General features: G+C 60.2%; 2 protein-coding genes across 2 annotated transcripts; one reads left to right on the top strand and one right to left on the bottom strand.

Annotated features, from left to right (window-relative positions):
• The first annotated feature begins 325 nt into the window (after positions 1-325).
• Positions 326-4,392, top strand: FSCN2 (fascin actin-bundling protein 2, retinal). Its single transcript, XM_009897868.2, has 5 exons — positions 326-1,653; positions 3,009-3,165; positions 3,588-3,751; positions 3,784-3,954; positions 4,033-4,392. Exons 1-5 carry the CDS (start codon positions 831-833, stop codon positions 4,236-4,238), a joined length of 1,521 nt encoding a protein of 506 aa, XP_009896170.1. The 5' UTR covers positions 326-830; the 3' UTR covers positions 4,239-4,392.
• A 1,123-nt stretch (positions 4,393-5,515) lies between these two features.
• Positions 5,516-17,269, bottom strand: FAAP100 (FA core complex associated protein 100). The gene is made up of 11 exons (XM_009897973.2): positions 16,975-17,269; positions 16,644-16,773; positions 15,274-15,463; positions 14,216-14,334; positions 12,457-13,421; positions 11,212-11,362; positions 9,317-10,089; positions 8,337-8,473; positions 7,063-7,179; positions 6,472-6,558; positions 5,516-6,354 (listed from the first exon to the last, which is right to left on the bottom strand). The coding sequence occupies exons 1-11, from the start codon at positions 17,066-17,068 to the stop codon at positions 6,229-6,231; spliced, it is 2,889 nt and encodes a 962-aa protein (XP_009896275.2). The 5' UTR covers positions 17,069-17,269; the 3' UTR covers positions 5,516-6,228.
• Positions 17,270-17,456: the final 187 nt, after the last annotated feature.

Genomic DNA, 17,456 nt, shown 5'->3' with positions numbered 1-17,456 from the left:
TGGGTCTCAGCTGTGCAGGGCAGGAGTGGGGACTGTCCTCTGCACCCCTGTCACCTGTCAAGACAGCACACGCTCACCAACGTCATGAGCTTCAGGTGGTCTCAGTCCCATGGTGCTGGAGGACTCCACACACTGGGGGATGGGTGATCCCAACCGTCACCCTGGTGGGATTGTTGGGGGGGCAACCGTGACCCCGATCCACAGCTGCAGGAGGGATTTGGGGCCACAGGACAGATGGAGTCCAAGGGCCCCAAAGCAGGATAAAAGGTTTAAACTAATCAAAATGCCTGGCTAATTGGTAAAGGCGCTTAGGGGCTGGCCGGGAGGCGGCACTGCTGGAGGTGACCTGCTGCTGAATCCAAGGGGCTGGTAACCTTAGCCTGCCGGGTACGGATACGCCGGCCCGTTCCCGGATCGGGTTCCCACCCAAGTTTTCCACCCGTGGCTCTGCAGCAGGACTAGCCAGAGCCGGGGGCTGCGGTGACGGACGGTGGTGTGGACACGCTACCTGTGGACCAGGCCGGGGGCTTCTCACGGTGCCCCCTCACCCAGGGTCTCGGTGAAAGCCCCACTCCAGGTAGCGGCCACGCCAGTGCCCGCCGCAATCTGGCCGGATTTTGTAATCCTACCTGCGGCTAATTAAACGAGCTGTGGCCCCCGGTGCCCCCCCGCCGTGCCCATTTGTGCCAAGCCATCTCAGCAGGACCAGTGCAGCAGCGGCATCGGGGCAGCACAGAGATCAGCCGACTGGTCCCGCTTGCAGCGCCAGGGTTCGGCAGGGCCGGGGAGCCCCTGCCGGCCCCCTGGGGGCCACCCCACGCCTGCAGAAGATGCCAACGAATGGGATCAACCAGGTCCTGAAGATCCAGTTCGGTCTGATCAACTGCGAGAGCCGATACCTGACGGCAGAGAGCTTTGGCTACAAGGTGAACGCCTCGGCGCCAAGCCTCAAACGGAAACAGATCTGGACACTGGAGCAGGATGAAGCCGACAGCTCGGTTGTCTTCCTCAAGAGCCACCTGGGCCGGTACCTGGGTGCTGACAAGGATGGAAAGGTGCGGTGTGAGGCCGAGCAGCCGGGCCGGGATGAACGTTTCAGCATCATCACCCAGTCGGACGGGCGCTGGGCGCTGCAGTCGGCCCTACACCGGCGTTTCTTTGGTGGCCGGGAGGATCGCCTGTCCTGCTTCGCCCCCAGCGTGACGGAGGGTGAGCTCTGGACCGTGCACTTGGCCATGCACCCCCAGGCCAACCTGCTGAGTGTCAGCCGCCGCCGCTACGCCCACCTCAGCGCCCACGAGGATGAAATCGCTACCGACAGCAACTTGCCATGGGGGGTGGATGCCCTCATCACCCTCTGCTTCCAGGACAAGAAGTACAGCCTGCGCACTGCTGATGAGCGCTACCTACGCTGCGATGGCACACTGGTGCCTGAGCCTGGCGCTGGCACCGGCTACACCCTCGAGTTCAAGGCAGGAAAACTGGCTTTTAAGGATTGTGATGGAAAATATCTGGCACCCACAGGCCCCACTGGCACCCTCAAGTCCGGCCGCAGCTCCAAGCCGGGCAAAGATGAACTCTTTGACCTGGAGGAGAGTCATCCCCAGGTGGTTTTCACAGCGGCCAACGGCAGATATGTCTCTATCCGGCAGGGTAAGGGCTGCCTGCAACCCACTCCCTGCACCCTGCTCCTTGCCTGCACCCTGCTGCTCACACCCTACTGCCTACTCCCTGTGTGTGCCTCGCATGTGCAGGGCTCTGTGGATGTGTGTAATGTGATGCATAGAGGGTTGAGTGGGTGTGCAGGACCCCACGGGTGTGTGTAGGGGGATGTATAGGGGTGTGTGGGTGTGTGTAGGAGATGTGTGTCTGGATGTAGGGCTCTGCGGAGGCGTGTAGGGGCTGTGTATGTGTGTAGGACTCCATTGGGATGTATAGGGGCTGTGTATGTGTGTAGGGCTCTGTGAGGATGTGTAGGACTCTGGGTGTTTGTAGGGTTCCATGGGTGTGTGCAGGGGATATGTGTGCACAGGTGTGTAGGGGTGTATGGGTATGCAGAGCTCTCTGGGTGTGTATAGGGGTGTGTGTACACGTGTGTGAGCAGGGCCATGTGCAGTGCCTAGGTGTCCATACATTTGTGTGTGTGACCCATGTTTGTGTGTTGATGATGCTGTGTGTGCACACACGTGCAGAGACCAGTGCAACCTGGATGTGTGTGGCTCTTCCCAGCATGGTGTGTTAACACCTCTGTGTGTGTGTGCACAGCTGTGCAGTGCTGCATATGTGTGTGTGCGCATGTGCATGGCTCTGCAGTGCTGCCTGTGTGTACGTGGAAGGCTCTGCAGTGCTGCATGTGTGTGTGCACAGCTCTGCAGCACTGCATGTGTGCGTGCATGGCTCTGCAGCACTGCATGTGTGCGTGCATGGCTCTGCAGCACTGCATATGTGTGTGCACATGTGTAGGACTCAGCTCAGTGCCGTAGGCACACGCGTGGGGCTCTCTACGGTGCAATGGAGGTGTGAGGAGGTGCGTGGGTGTGTGTTTGCACACACAGCTCTGCCTGTGCCCTCTCCTGGCACCCCAGCACAGGCTGGAGAGGCTGGGCAGAACCGTGCCTACGGCTAGACTCTACAGCCAGGTACAAGGTGTTGATGGGCCCCTGACTCCTGGAGCACACAGGGGTCCTTGAGGGGCCCTGCTTGGTCAGGCAGTGATGGCTGTGTCATGCCCTCGGCTGCCCTGCTGTCCCCGTGGGCACCAGGAACGCAGCATCCCTCTGCCAAGAGGCTTAGTGCTGGGTGACGGTGGCAGGCAGGCTATAAATAGGGGGTTTGTGCACGGTGTTGCTGGCCAGATGGACAATCAGATTAACCAGCCCAATTAGTGCGATTGTTCGCAGGAGGATTTACCACTGACAGGGAGGGTCTGGGGGAGGGAAAGCACAACCATGGCTCCTGGGCACACGTGGCTGGAGCGTGGCAGTGCCAATGGCTGCTCCCACCCACAGGCGTCAATGTCTCGGCGAACCAGGATGAGGAGCTGAACCATGAAACCTTCCAGCTCCAGATTGACCGTGACACCAACAAGTGCAGCCTCCACACCAACACTGGCAGCTACTGGACCCTCGTGGCCCATGGGGGCATCCAGGCTGTGGCCACCGAAGTGTGAGTGGAGCTGTGTCATGGTGGGGGACTTGGGGGGGTGGGCAGGAAAAGTGAGATGGGGCAGGTTGCACTGGCTCATGCTTATTGTGGCCTTCCAGTATCTTAAGGGGACCTAAAAGAAAGCTGGGGAGGGACTTTTTAGGGTGTCAGGAAGTGACAGGACAAAACTAGAAATGGGTAGATTCAGATTGGAAGTTAGGAAGTTCTTCAGTATGAGGGTTGTGAGACACTGGAACAGGTTGCCCAGGGAAGTGCAGAAGCCTCATCCCTGGAGGTTTTTAAGGCCAGGCTGGATGTGGCTCTGAGCAACCTGATCTAGTGTGAGGTATCCCTGCCCATGGCGGTTGGAACTAGATGATCCTTGAGATCCCTTCCAACCCTAACCATTCTATGATGATTCTGTGCTCTCCCTTTGCCACCAGCGGTGCCAACACCATGTTTGACATCGAGTGGCGCGGGCGGCGGGTGGCCCTGCGCGCCAGCAATGGCCGTTACGTCTGCACCAAGAGGAACGGGCAGCTGGCGGCTGTCAGCGATACTGTGGGTAAGTGCCAAGGGTGGGCAGTGGCTCCTGGTGTTGGTCCCCCACCCTGGGGTGCTCAGGGCCGGGCTCCCACACAGGGGAGGATGAGGAGTTCACTCTGAAGTTGATCAACCGCCCGATGCTGGTGCTGCGGGGCGAGCACGGATTCGTCTGCTACCACCGCGGCTCCAACCTGCTCGACTCCAACCGCTCTGTCTATGACGTCTTCCACATCAGCTTCAGCGACGGCGCCTACCAGATCCAAGGTGGGCAATGGGGCGGGGAGTGGGGGGATACTAGGCTGGGGGACTACTGGCCAGACCTCACTGACAGACTCTCTGCAGGCCAGGGAGGGAAGTTCTGGTACGTGGCGAGCAGTGGGTCGGTATGCAGCGATGGGGACCTCTCCGAGGATTTCTTCTTTGAGTTCCGGGCGCGGGGCCGCGTCGCCATCAAAGCCAAGAATGGGAGGTACCTGCGCGGGGACCCCGCCGGCACCCTGCGTGCTGACAGCGAGTCTGTGCTGCGGGCCACGCTCTGGGAGTACTGATGCCCTCGCCATGGTGTCCCCCAGCACACCCTGCTCTTGGGCTGGCTGTGGGCACCAGCTCATTCCCTGGCAAAAGATGGCAGTGGAGCCAGTGGTGGCACTTCTATGGCAGCTGTGTCCCCAACTCATGGCATTAAAGTCAGTCTGGATCACAGCACCTTGCCTTCCTTCCCCCTCCCCACACCCAGCCCAGGGTCTGTGACTCCAGACAGAGGTTGCTGTCCCGTGGGACCCTCCCACACCCCAGGAAAGGGCTGATCCTGCCCTTTGATGACACCAAGTTGCACTGGAGTGTTGATCTGCTGGAGGGCTGGGATGCTTTCCAGAGGCATGTGGCTAGGCAGGATCAATTGCCCAAGTCCAGTGGGATGAAGTCCAACAAGACCAAGTGCCAGGTCCTGCACTTGGGTCACAACAACCACATGCAATGCTCCAGACTCAGAGGAAAGAGTGGCTGGAAAGCTGCCTGGTGGAAAAGGATCCGGGGATGCTGGTCAACAGCTGGCTGATTATGAACCTGCATGTGCCCAGATGGCCAAGAAGGACAAGAGCTGCTGGTGTCTATCAGCAACAGTGTGGCCAGCAAGAGTAGGGCAGGGATTGGCCCCCAGTACTCAGCATTTGTGAGGCTGCAGCTCAAATTGTGGGTTCAGTTTTGGGCCCCTCACTCCAGGAAGGACACTGAGGTGCTGGAGCATGTCCAGAGAAAGGCAATGAAGCTGGTGAAGGGTCTAGAGAACAGGTTTTGTGAGAAGTGGCTAAGGAAACTGGAATTGTTCTGCCTGGAGAAAAAGAGGCTCAGGGGAGGCCACCTGGCTCTCTACAACTCCATGAAAGGAGGATGGAGTGAGATGGGGCTTGCTCTCTTCTCCCAAGGAACAAGCAATAGGACAAGAGGAAATGGCCTCAAGTTGTGCCAGGGGAGGTTTAGGTTGGACATGAGGAAAAATTTCTTTCCTGAAAGGGTTGTCAAGCTCTGGACCAGGCTGCCCAGGGCAGTGGTGGAGTTCCCGTCCCTAGAGGGACCAGAAAGCCATGTACAGATGGTGCAGAGGGACATGATTTAGTGGTGACCTGCCAGTGCTGAGCTTATGGTTGGACACGATGATCTTAAAGGTCTTCATGACTCTTCAGTCTTGTCCCTGGCACTGCTCTGGGCAGCAGAGATTCCCAAGCTGCCATAGGTATGGCTGCCAGGGGCAGTAACCCCTCTGTGGGCAGCACCGTGAGGGATGTGCAGCGAGCTAGGGCACTGAGGGATGCCTGTGGAACCTCTGCCAGGCTATGGAAGCAGGAGCAGGGGGGCTGGCGAGGGCAGGGCCCTGCTGGGAGATGGAAAGCAAAAGAGACTGGCACCGGCTGAGCAGCACACAATCGTTTTCATGGCAGACAACAGATTTACAGACACTGGAGCGGTGTGGGGCAGGACTGGGCCAAAAGCCCCTGCACTGCCACAGAAATACAAGATCCTTTATAGAAACAACGGGGGAGTGGAAAAACCCCCTCCCCTGCCCAGCAGAAAATGGGGCTCCCCCGGGCGGGTGCCCGCTGGGCACCCTGGCACAGCACCCTGTTTGTCCTGATCCTGAAAGGTGAGGCGGGGCGGGGGCACAGCCCACAGCCGGCACGGCAGCCACCGGGAGAGCACTAAACTACCACGGCTAGAACGATCCACAAGACAGCACGGCCCCAGGGAGCTGCCCGCCGGTGTGGCCAGGCTGGGGAGGACGGCGGCAGGGCCGAGCCGGGCCAGCCCAGAAGCCCCCCTCTGCCGCCGGAACTCCCCCCGCCCCTCCGGTGCTGCCGACAACACGACCACGAAACACGCACAGACACCCCCCCACACCCGACCGCTGCCGCCGCCTCCCCGCCCTCGCCGCCGGCCCTGCTCCTCCTCCGGTAGGGTTCTCTCCCCGCTGCTGGCCCGATGGGCTCCCAACCCCGGCCGGCGGGGCTCGTGGGCCCCGGGGCACGCTGGCCACCCCCCTGCTCACAGCAGAACCAGGCTGGGGTTGCGCAACTGCCTGTAGATGTTCAGGAGCTTCTCGGCTGTGGCAGGTCCCTCCTCGCTGAGGGCCGGCTGGTCACGCAGGGTCTGTGCCTCCTTCAGCAGCATCTGTGGGAGGGAGATGGAACTTGGGAGGTGTGTGGCTGCAGCAAGGTGGGGTCCCAACATTGTGCATGCCACGGGGAGGGGAGCAGGACACAGTGAGTGTCCACCCTTGTGGCTCACCTCATGGTTGGCCTGGATCTGGCGCAGGTACTGCATGCGGAGATCAGGGGGTCCTGAGCCCTGCGCTGCCTGCTCCAGCACCAGTGTCTGCAGGGAGCACAGAACTCTGCTGGGCTGCATGCTGGGAGAGCTTGCTGCAGCAGCACCCAGTGCTGGGGAGCCCCAGTAGCACCCAGCCCCAGGAGAACCAGATGCATCAGGACCCAGTGCCAGGGAGCCCTGGCCATGGCATGGGGCAGGAGGTAGGTGTCTGCTTGGCAGCCACACATTCCAGCTTTTCCTAGGGCTGGTACTGTGTTGGCTGGTGCTGAAGTGCTACAGGGAAAGCCACCAGGCTTTCTTTAGCTGTCAAACTGATTGCTCAGGGCAGACAGCACCTCCCAGGACTCTGTAGCCTGAATTCCCAGAGATGAGGCCAAGAAAGGAATGAGTTCCACCATGGTCCTACTCCCCAGCCATGCCGGGCTGGTTGCCACACGGTGGTGCCAGTGAAACCCTCTCAGAGCCCCTGGCTGCACCCCCAGGCCTTGGCTTTCTCAGCGTCCCTTTGTCCCAGCAACACAGCCCAGTGGTGACCCTGCTGAAGCATACCTGGATGCGGCGGATGACAGCGTGGTGCATCCTGCACACGTGGGCCAGGGAAGGGCTCTCCATCAGGATCTCCACAGCCTGGATGGGGCCTGCAGGGCTAAGGTCATCCATGGCCACCTAGAAGAGCCAGCACATCCTTGCTGCCATCATCACGGGGCAGAAGGGACGAGGGCAGCCCTGGGTCCCCTCCCCATGGTCACAGCATTCCCCAAAAGGCTCTCCTCCTCCCTGCACCCTGCCCCAGCCCATTCATTCTCCACTCTGGTACAGGTAAACAAAGCAGAGATGCTGCCAGACCAGTTGGGCACCTAGGACCCTCTCACCCACCCCTCTGAAGGGAATTTGTGCCCACCCCAGCCTCAGTGCCAGCAAACCAGCTCATTCCACCCTGGCAGATGTGGCTACTGCAATCGGTAGAGCAGCTGCTGGGGATGAGTGGATGCCTACTCCCTGCCACCCCAGCAGATGTAATCCTGCAAGCTTAGCCCAAGGAGAATTAACTCTCTCACTAATCACTATGGCCATATTGGAGCTCTCAAGCGTGAGTCAGTTTGTGCCAGGTCACTGCCACAGAGAGAGCCCCTTGGCACAGGGTCAGCCAGCCATGGTGGCAAAGCTGGGCAGCTTTTTTGTGTTAAGGGGGATGGGCTGCAGAGGGCAGATCCACATCCCAGATCCAGCCACGTCTTCCCCTGACTTCACAGAGCCAGCAAAGTGCAGCTACCCAAACCACCAAGGAAAGTCCCTTTTCTTCCTGTACCTGTTCCCTAAACCAGGTCAGGGCACCTGAGGCTACTGTGGCTCAGCAAGGCTGGGCAAGGCATGGCCAGGAGCAGCAGCTACAGAGCTCCAGTGGAAAGGCAGAGGCCAAGAGAGCCTGCATAGGCCTTCTGGGCCAGTGAAGGGATGCTGAAGGTGAGAGGACATTGCCTTTGCCCTCCTGAGGTCAGGGTGCTGTGCAGAGACAATACAGCAGTCCAGTGCCCTGCCTGGCAGGGCAACAAGAACATCTAGGGTATGCAGACCCACCCGGAGAGGGAAAGAAGTGGCCACAGCCTTTAGGAAGTCCCAGTTTGGGAGAATGGAGGCTGGCAATGTAGCCCAGCACACAAGCCCCAGCCCCACAGAGGCTCCCAGGCTGAAGCTGGACCCCCAGACTGGGGACAGCATGGTGAGGCCATACATCACCCAGCTCCTTGGCAGGAGGGAGGGTCTGAGGGCCAGAGCTGACTGGGTGGGATGGAGTTTCTCTGCAGGGCTAACCCCTTCCTTGCCTCTCGGACAAGCAGCTGAACCTCGCCTCCGTCCGGTGCCGTGCCATGCACCGATGCCACCTCCCCAATGCTCAGCTCCTGAGCCCCAGGGTTCTCAGCCAGCAGCCAGTGCAGCGTGGCACAGCTCAGCGGGACATCTGGGGACAGAAGGACAGAAAGTGGAGCTTGTTACATGGAAGAATGAGCTCAGCAGACCCACTCAGGCTGGAGCAATGCAGCCAGCACAGGAGAGAGCAGAGCAGCACCTGTGAGGCCAGGGCTAAGGCAGGGACTTAGTCACACAACTGCCATTATGTTTATCTGCCAGACGTGTGCCCAGGGGGAGACTATCTGCAGCCCTCTTGGCCCAGGGAAAGGACTGGTGACCCCTCCAAACTGCACACATGGGTTGTGATGGTTTGGGGCCCCCTGCTCCAGGAAGAACATTGAGGTGCTGGGGCATGACCCAAGAAGAGCAATGAAGCTGGTGAAGGGTCCAGAGAACAGGTCTGGTGAGAAGCAGCTGAGGGAACTGGAGGAGTTTAGCCTGGAGAAAAGGAGCCTCAGGGGAGACTTTGCCTGATACAACTCCCTGAGGTTGGAATGAGGTGGGTGTTGGTCTCTCAAGGAGCAAGCAACAGGACAAGAGGAAATGGCCTCAAGTTGTGCCAGGGGAGGTTTAGGTTGGACATGAGGAACAGTTTCTTCCCTGAAAAGGTAGTCAAACCCTGGAACAGGCTGCCCAGGGTGATGGTGGCGTCCCCATCCCTGAAGAGATTGAAAAGCTGAGTAGATGTGGTGCTGAGGGCCATGGTTTAGTGGTGACCTGGCAGTGCTGGGTTAATGGTTGGACTTGATGACCTGCAAGGTCTTTTCTAACCTAAATAATTTTGTGATTCTTTTCCATGATTCTATCCCAGCCTCTCTTGAGATGGCCACAAGTGCCTCTGCCCAAGGAGACGCCCCAGGCGCTCCTGGGGTGCTCCTCTCTAGGAACCCACCTGAGCTGGAGTTTTTCAGCGCGTTCTTCAGCAGCTCCGAGGACACCCTGATGGACGCTGCCGAGGGTGGCAGGTTCCCCTCCCCGGGGGCTTTTCCCTCCTCAGTCTCAGTCTGCTCCCGGGACACTTGGAGAAAGGTCTCCACAGGGTCTGGGGGAGCGGGGGGAGCAGCTGCCTGTGGTGAAGCATCTGGCCCAGGGGGGCTGCTCTCAAAACGGAGGCACTGGAGCATGTCAATGGTGCATTCGCTGAGGGGCAGGCAGATCCCCTCTCTGTCTGGGGACAGGATGGGTGAGTCGTCAGGCAGGAGATCATCCAGGGCCTCGGAGGAGTCGGAGCCACTGCCCAGAATATCTCTTAAACTGTAGTAGAGGGCACAGGAAATGGTCAGAGGCAGGTCCAGCTTGGTGTCTGCAGAGGAGCCGAGGGGCAGTGTTAGCTCCCTCTTGTTCCCAGGGAGAAGCTGGTCAATGGGGAAGGTGAAAGTGGTGGCGGAATCCACAGAGTCCTCCTCTAAGGCACAGGGGCCGGCCAGGAGCTGAACACAGAGGGTCCAGCCCTCCTCCAGGCTGTACTCGCTGCAGTTCTCCAGCAGACAGGAGATGGTGACAGTATCTTGGAGGAGAAGGCAGCTCCAGTTGGCAGTGACAGTGCAAGCGATGGGCTTCTGGCCCTCATGGCTGGACAGCAAAGCTGCACTCACATTCATCACCTGGTTCAGGCTGGCCAGGGCTCGGTTCTTCTGGTCCACCGCCTTCTTCAGGAAGGAAACTCTGCAAGGACAAAGAAGACAGGCTGGAGATTGGGCCAGAGAGAAACCCAATGAAATTCAGCAAGGGCAAGTGGAGGGTCTTGCACCTGGGGAATAATAACCCCTTGCATCAGAACACGTTAGGGGTTGATCATCTGGAAAGCAACTCCACCCAGGAGGACCTGGAAGTCCTAGTGGACAAGTTGCCCACGAACCAGCAATGTGCCCTTGTGGCCAAGAAGGCCAATGGTCTCCTGGGGTGCATCAAGAAGAGCGTGCCCAGCAGGTTGAGGGAGCTTCTCTTCCCCTTCTACTCTACCCTAGTGAGGCCACATCTGGAGTACTAGGTCCAGTTCAAGAGAGGTAAGGAACTTATGGAGTAAATCTACTGGAGGCCTGCACATCAGGATCCTGGGCAACCTGCTGAGGGTGACCCTGCTTTAGCAGGGATGTTGGGCTAGATGATCTCCAGAGGTCCCTTCCAACCCCCACTATGCTGGGATTCTACAGGCATTGAAATAGCAGAAGAGATGGTGGCTGGGGTGCTGGTTAGCACTGGGAGCATGGCAGAGGCCTGTGCTAAAAGGTGCTGTGCTGCTGTGGCAGATGAGCTGAAAAGCCCCTGGCATGAGCCTGGCACCCTGAGTCACCTCAGAACTCCCCACACTCTTCCTCAAGGCAGTGCAGACTCACAGCACTCTGCCCACAATCCCCCATCAGCTGAGCTGACCCTGTAGAGCAGCTCCAGCCCATCAGACCCCAGGGATCCCCCTGCAAAGGGAGGAACACTTGTCTGTGTCCCCTCCCTGTGCCCCAGATGGCAAGGGAGGCCAGAGGCACACACCTGCCCTGCCCGTTACCGCCAGCTTGGCAAGCGCTGCCGGGCATCTGGAGCGCCTGGCACCCTGCCTGTGCCACCTTCTGCCGGCAAGACCGTTAACAGCAGCCTGCCTGCAGCACCCATGCTGCCCTTCAGCACCTTTGCTACCCTCTCAGGGTCACACCGAGCTTCCCAGCCAGGCTCCTGTGCTCTACAGAGGGAAATGCCAGAGCAGCTTCTTCCAGAGACCTCACAGGTGAGGCACAAACTCCAGGTTGGCGCCCATAAACCTGGCAGCTTGCAGGGCAGGATCAGAAGCTTTACCTCTCCGAGGTGTTCCCTATCCCAGACAGCAGCTCCTTAATCCTCCGGCCAGCCTCGGCAGGCGTCAGCTCCACGTCGGTGTCCTCGGGGCTGCATAAGCCACAGGACATGAGGCGGCCTTTGGCTGACAAGGCCAGCAGCTCTGATTCACCTGTAGGCAGAGATGGAGATGTGTCAGGTTGGGAAGGCAGGTGGGGCTTCCCTGATGGCTCTGGGGTGGATGTGGAGGAATGGGGGAGCACAGGACAGCACTGGGTGCTCCAGGACAGCAGGAGCTGGAGGTATCACCTCGGCTGCTGAGGGGTACAACAGAGGCAGGACACAGACAACACAACCACCTCCCTGAGAAGAGGCTGCTCCACTGAAGTGGGCAACACCCACTCCTCATGCCTGTCCTGTCCCCGCCACCCCAGCCATGCTTCCCAGAGCTGGCCACCCCTCAAGCCAAGCTGGGGGAGGTACTGGGGAGGCCGCAGTGCCCCAGGAGCCAGTGCTGCCATGCAGGGTGCCCGGCAGTGAGAGGCATGCAGCTCCATGGGCAGTGAGCAGGACTGGGTATGTGCAGGGCTGCCTGCCTTGCCCTTGTGTGGGTGCCCTGGGAGCCTCTCCTCGCTCGCCAGCCTGTTCTGGCCCCCTTTTGCCCCATGCCATGGCCTCAGCTACAGCTATGGGATGTTTTACCCGCCGTCTACACCCTCTGCTCCTGAAAACACCCTGCCGTGTACCCAGGCCATGGTTAGGCACTGTAGGCTGCCCTCACTGAGGCAGGGGGACACAAATAGTGCCCAAGCTGTAGGGCTGGAGAGCGCAGTGCGTGCAGGCTCTGAGCGGCCACGCAGGAGGTCCTGGTCCAGACAGCGGAATGTCTGAACCCCTTTGCTGGAGCGAGCCTCATCCCAGAGCTCACTCAGGGCTCCCTACAGGCTGCCCAAGGTGACACGCAGGGCTGGTGGAAGCCTCCCGTGGGAACCTGTGAGGACCGGCCAGCTCCTGCGACGCCGAGCAGAGGACCTGCGAGCGGGAGGGGATGAGGAGAGCCGGAGCTGCCAGCAGGCCTCGCGTTCAGCCCGAGTCGGCATGCTCGACAGAAACGACTTACAAAAACGAGGGGAGTCAACAAGAACGGGTGGAGGACGGAGCCCGATCTGGACCGTACGGAGGGGTGGAGGCGTACGGGCCGGGATAGGCAGCTAGCCTGCCCCGCTCCACCCCTTGCCCCAGCGCACGCCCCGCTGCCGGCAGTACCTTCTGACGCCCGAGAAGACAAGGAAAGAGCCACAACGCTACAGATACTTAAACTGGCCGGGGAGAGGACGGGAGGCAGGACGCCAGTGCAGCTCTCGGCATCCTCGGGGTCGGAGGAGTCTCCGCCCCAGTCCAGGTCGACAGCGGAGATGTCCGAGTGCGTGCTGTAGTACATGCGGCTGCCGCTGCCGCAGGCCGCGCAAAGGATGGGCCCACGCAAGTAGTACTCCCTGAGCTCTGGCACCGTGGCCTCCTCCCTCTGGTCTGCCTTGACGGCCACCATCTTCCCGTAGTGGCCCACGGCCACCACGCAATCACAGCCAGCGTCTCCAAAGAGCTGCTCGTCCTCGGCATCTTCCGCCGCCCTCCGCTCTGTTCTCAAGGCCCCAATGAAGACGATCGGCTCCTCCAGGTGATGGAGGATCTTCACGGGAGGGTCTGGGTTTGAAACGTCGTGGCAGCCATCGACGGCTGGCGAAGAGCTGAGGGCTTTCAGTGGCACGGAGCAGAGCTGTCCATCTGGGAAGCCGCAGAGGATCATAGGAGACTCCAGCATGGCAGCATCGATCCCAAAGAGCAGGCTGAAGAGAGGCTCTTCCAGCACAAAGCCGCCTGAGCACCACAGCCCCTCCTCGGTCCCTGCAGTGCCTGGGGAGGAGGCGCAGCAGAGGACAGGCAGGAAGCAGGAAGGTGGCCCGTCCCCATCATCCCCAGGCTGAGGGCCAGGGCAGAAGCCCACCTCACTGATCTGCCGGTACGGAGGACTCTCCTGCTCGGGGCGAGGAAGCTCATGAAGCTTCATCCACCATTTGCCGTGGGCCTGGGACAGGGTGATGACAAAGTTGTTGAGCAGAGTGAACATGGACAGGCTGGAGTCTGGGAAGATGCAGGCATCCGAGTCCACGGGGAAGACGCCGGATGGGCAATTGCTTTCTTGGCCGTCGCCATCCGTCTGCTCCATTAACCTTCAAGCAAAGAGGGAAGAGCTCTCAGCCAAGCCGTGGGGCGAAGCCAGCACTTCCCTTGGCTGCATTCTTACCCTGGCCCTCAGAAACAAGCTCCCTGCAGCACAGTTTTTAGCATCTGTTGCAAAAGCAGCAACAAGGATAGAGACAGAGCTTCAAACAATACAAAATGCTCCCTGTGCCTTCAGGAGGACAGGCAGGGAGAGGGAAGTGGTGGAAGGACCGAAGAAGGAAAGAAGCTGGTGAAGGGTCTAGAGCACAGCCCTGATGAGAAGTGGCTGAGAGAACTGTGGTTGTTTAGCGTAGAGGAGACTCAGCAGAGACCTTCTCCTTCTCTACAACAACCTGAAAGGAGGTTGTAGTAAGGTGGGGACAGCCTCTTCTCCCAAAGAGCAAGCAACAGGACAAGAGGAAATGGCCTCAAGGTGTGAGAAACCAAGGGAGGTTAAGTTGGGCTTTAGGAACAATTTCTTCCCCAAAAGGGTTGTCAAGCCCTGGAAGAGGCTGGCCAGGGCAGTGGTGGAGTCCCTATCTCCAGAGGGGCTAAAAACTGTGTAGATGCAGTGCTGAGGGACACGGTTTAGTGGTGATCTGGCAGTGCAGGATTAATGGTTGGATTTGATGGCCTTAAAGGTATTTTTCAACCAAAACGATTCTGTGATTCTGTGAGGATGGGCAGGGACAGGGTAGCAGTACAAGTCAAATGCTTCATCCTAACTGGAGAAGAAGCCCCAGGACTCCAGGGCTAACAGCATGGGGCTGGTTTGTATCTCCAGGGATGGCAACTGGCTCACCTGCTCTGCTGGTCCAGGGAGACACAGTAAATGCCACTGTGGGCACAGAGGATGTACAGCTGCCGGGGCTGGGGCAACAGCTCCACATGCCACACCTGGTCAGGGCATCGGTACACAGCCTGCGGGGAAAACCAGAAAGAAATGTCAGTTTCCTAAGGGGTGACAGCAGGGGGACAGGGCTGTGAGCACCAAAGGAGGCACTGAGCCCAAGCTGCCAAGCTTGGCAGAGCCCTGCTCACCCACACTAGGCAAAGAAAGAAACCACTCATGGGGCAACGCTCCCTCCTGAGCAACCCCAAGGCAGCTGTGAATTAAAGCTGTTACCTCCTGCTAAAGCAACTTACTGGCAATTTCAGGAATGAATGGATAGATTTTATCTTGAGGACCCAGCTGGGCTTCCCTGGGTGAAGGGCTCTAGGTAAGGGGGTCGGGGAGAAGGGCTGTGGGGAAAGAGGCAGCTCCCGCTCCCTGAGGGGAAGGCAAACAGCAACCGGAGAGCCGGTACATGCTCTACTTTCCGGCGAGGGAGCGCAGTGTAGGAGGCAAATCCTGGTATTACAGTGCTGGCTTTCTCAGAAATGATAATAAGAACAAATTAAAAAAAGCAGCCGTGTAGAACTCAACAACGACGACTGCTGTTAGTCACAGCAGACAATAGCGAAAGCCTTTGTAGGTGACAAATCAAAGAGACGTCACCTCGCCCAGGGAGGACAAAAAAAACACCCCACCCCTCTTTCGGGTTTAATTAAACGTTTGCCTTGCAAGTTTAGGAGAGGGGCCAGACGGCAGCACATCACCCCACCCCCGCCCCCAGAAGGGGCTTTGCAGCTGGGTAAAGTGCGTTGGTGCTGCTTACGAAGTTTGTGGATGTGGGACCCTGATGAAGGGATCCCAGGAAGGTCTCTGGTCCCAGAGTGACCAATGACAGGGAACACGATCAGCATCCCTGTCACCTTTATTCTGCCCTAAGACACTGGTCCCCCAGTTTCCTGGCCCCATAACACCCTCCCATCACAGGGGACATAGAGTGAAACCTCCAACCCTGCCAGGCTGCTCACCTTCAGCACCTTCCCCTCCTGGTCGTACACGTAGACAAACTCGCTGCCGTTGGAGAGGTAGATCTCGTTCTCGTGGCACAGCACCCGGGGCTTGCCCGCCACCAGCCCCCCGACCGGGCAGCAGAAGCCGGCCAGGTAATCCACCCGGTGCCCCACATGTGCCATGGTGCCAGGAGGGCGCGGTGCCAGCCTGAGGGGCACGGGGATGGGGGTGAGTGCTCTGAGGGAGGCCCTTATGCTCCAGCGAGCACCAAGGTAGAAGGGAACGAGGTCCCTCGGTGCGCACCTCGGGTGTAGGCTGAGCCTGGACCCCACCCAGGACAAGTGACAGACACAGCCCCCCGTACCGCAGGCCGGTGCCCGTGCCTGTCGTCCCCCCCATACATCGCAGGCCCAGTCTCACGGATCCATCCCAGCCCGAGCATCAACCCCCGTGCTCCAGCCCCCGCGCATTCCACATCCCAGGCCCCCACGGGCCTCAGCCCCACAGGCCCAGCCCCTACACCCCGAGCCCTCCCAGAGCCTGCCCTCAGCCCCCATCCCGTCCCACACCTCGACACCCACCTCCACCAGCTCCCCTCCCACGGCCTCATTCGTCACCCCCTCGTCACCCCACACCTCGTCCCGTCCTCCCCCCTCATCCCCCCCCCCCCCGTTGCCTCCCGGTGGGGCTGCGGGTACCGGGCGGGGGGCGCGGGCGGCTCCACTTTACGGCTGCGCGGCGGCGGCCGCCGCAATGGGCGGGGAGTTTGCGACAGGCCGTAAAGCTGCGATGGGCGGAACGGGGCTGGGTGGGACCCCTGGGGGTCGGTACCGGGAGAAGGAAAGAGAAGGCTGGCGGCAAACCCCCCCCCCCCCCACCACTCCGGGTGCGCAAAGACAACTGAGGCGATGCTATGCTGGCGGCAGCGGCTTTATTAATGGCCAGTGGGGGCCGGGCTGGAGAGGGCCCTCCCGGGGGTAGAGACTTGCCCCACGGCCGCCCTCCGTACCCCACCCCGGGGATGCGAGCATGCCCCAACCCATGAGAAGGAGCCCCCCGGGGACCCCTCATGCCGGTGCTCGCCGTGCCATGACCCCCCCGTCGGTGGAGCGTGGGAGTTCAAGGGGGCTGCGGGCAGGCTGGGGCAGTCCCCGGCGGTGGAGTAGGGTTCCGGGGCCGCGGGCCCGGCTCAGCTGGTCCACGAAGGCCTCTACTTCGGCGAAGCGGGCCGAGAGCCGCCCCAGCTGCTCTTTCAGAGCGCTGAAATCCCGGTACAGCTCGTCCAGAGCCCCTGACAGTGACCGGATCCTGCGTGGGGCGGATGGGTAAGGGATCCCTGCCAACACCCCCACCAAGGGGCATTGCTGGTCCCCCCTGGTCCTCTCACCTCCCGTAGTCAGGCAGCACAGTTTGGTGGTCAAAGAGCAGCAGATTTCTCATCTGGGAAGTAATGGCGAACTTCCAGTTGTCCAGAACCAGCGTCAGGTTGGCACAGCCCGTTGCCGGTGCCCTCTGGGCTGCGGGGACCAGCAGGGACAAGCTGGCTGGGGCAGGACCCCGAGCGGCCCCAGGAGCCCGGCTGCAGGCACAACCTTCACCCCAGTACCCCTCCAGTCCCACACCTACGGGTACCTGCCCAGTGTCAGACAGGGTTCAAGCACTGGCCCTGCCCATACCCAAGCTGGGCAGCGAGGGGGTCCCGAGTGGCAGGGGGTTACCGTCCACTCTGTCGTCCCACGCCGCTGGCTGCCTCCTCAGCTTGGCAGCGCAGCCCAAAGCCGCAAGGAGCAGGATGGGGAGAAGCCGTGACATGGTGCTGCCAGGGGAGAGTGTGATGAGAAGGGCCTGGCCAGCACCATGACCCCAAAGGCCTCAGGACAGAAACGTCGAGGCCAGGTGACTGTGGGACATCACGTCCCCAGGATGTCATGTCCCTGAGGGTCCTGGCACAGGGACCTTGAGGCTGGATAGCCATGGGGTATCACCCCTGAGGGTCAGGCTAGGCACATGGTGGGATGTGGCCCTGTTGGAGCCCTTTCTGCTTCCTACCTGCACGGAGGTCCCAGCCGGCACGGATGAGGCAGCCGCTTGCCGGGCTCGGCTCCCCCGGCTCTGGCTCCGCGCAGCTCTTGGCCTCCCTTTTCAACACACTGCTCTGGCACAGGGCCCGGCTGCTCCGGCGCTGATTGCAAACAGACGG

This window comes from Dryobates pubescens, chromosome 20 (assembly GCF_014839835.1).
Source record: "Dryobates pubescens isolate bDryPub1 chromosome 20, bDryPub1.pri, whole genome shotgun sequence".
Classification (NCBI taxonomy): Eukaryota; Metazoa; Chordata; class Aves; order Piciformes; family Picidae; genus Dryobates; species Dryobates pubescens.
This window is presented reverse-complemented; position numbering and strand designations above follow the sequence as displayed.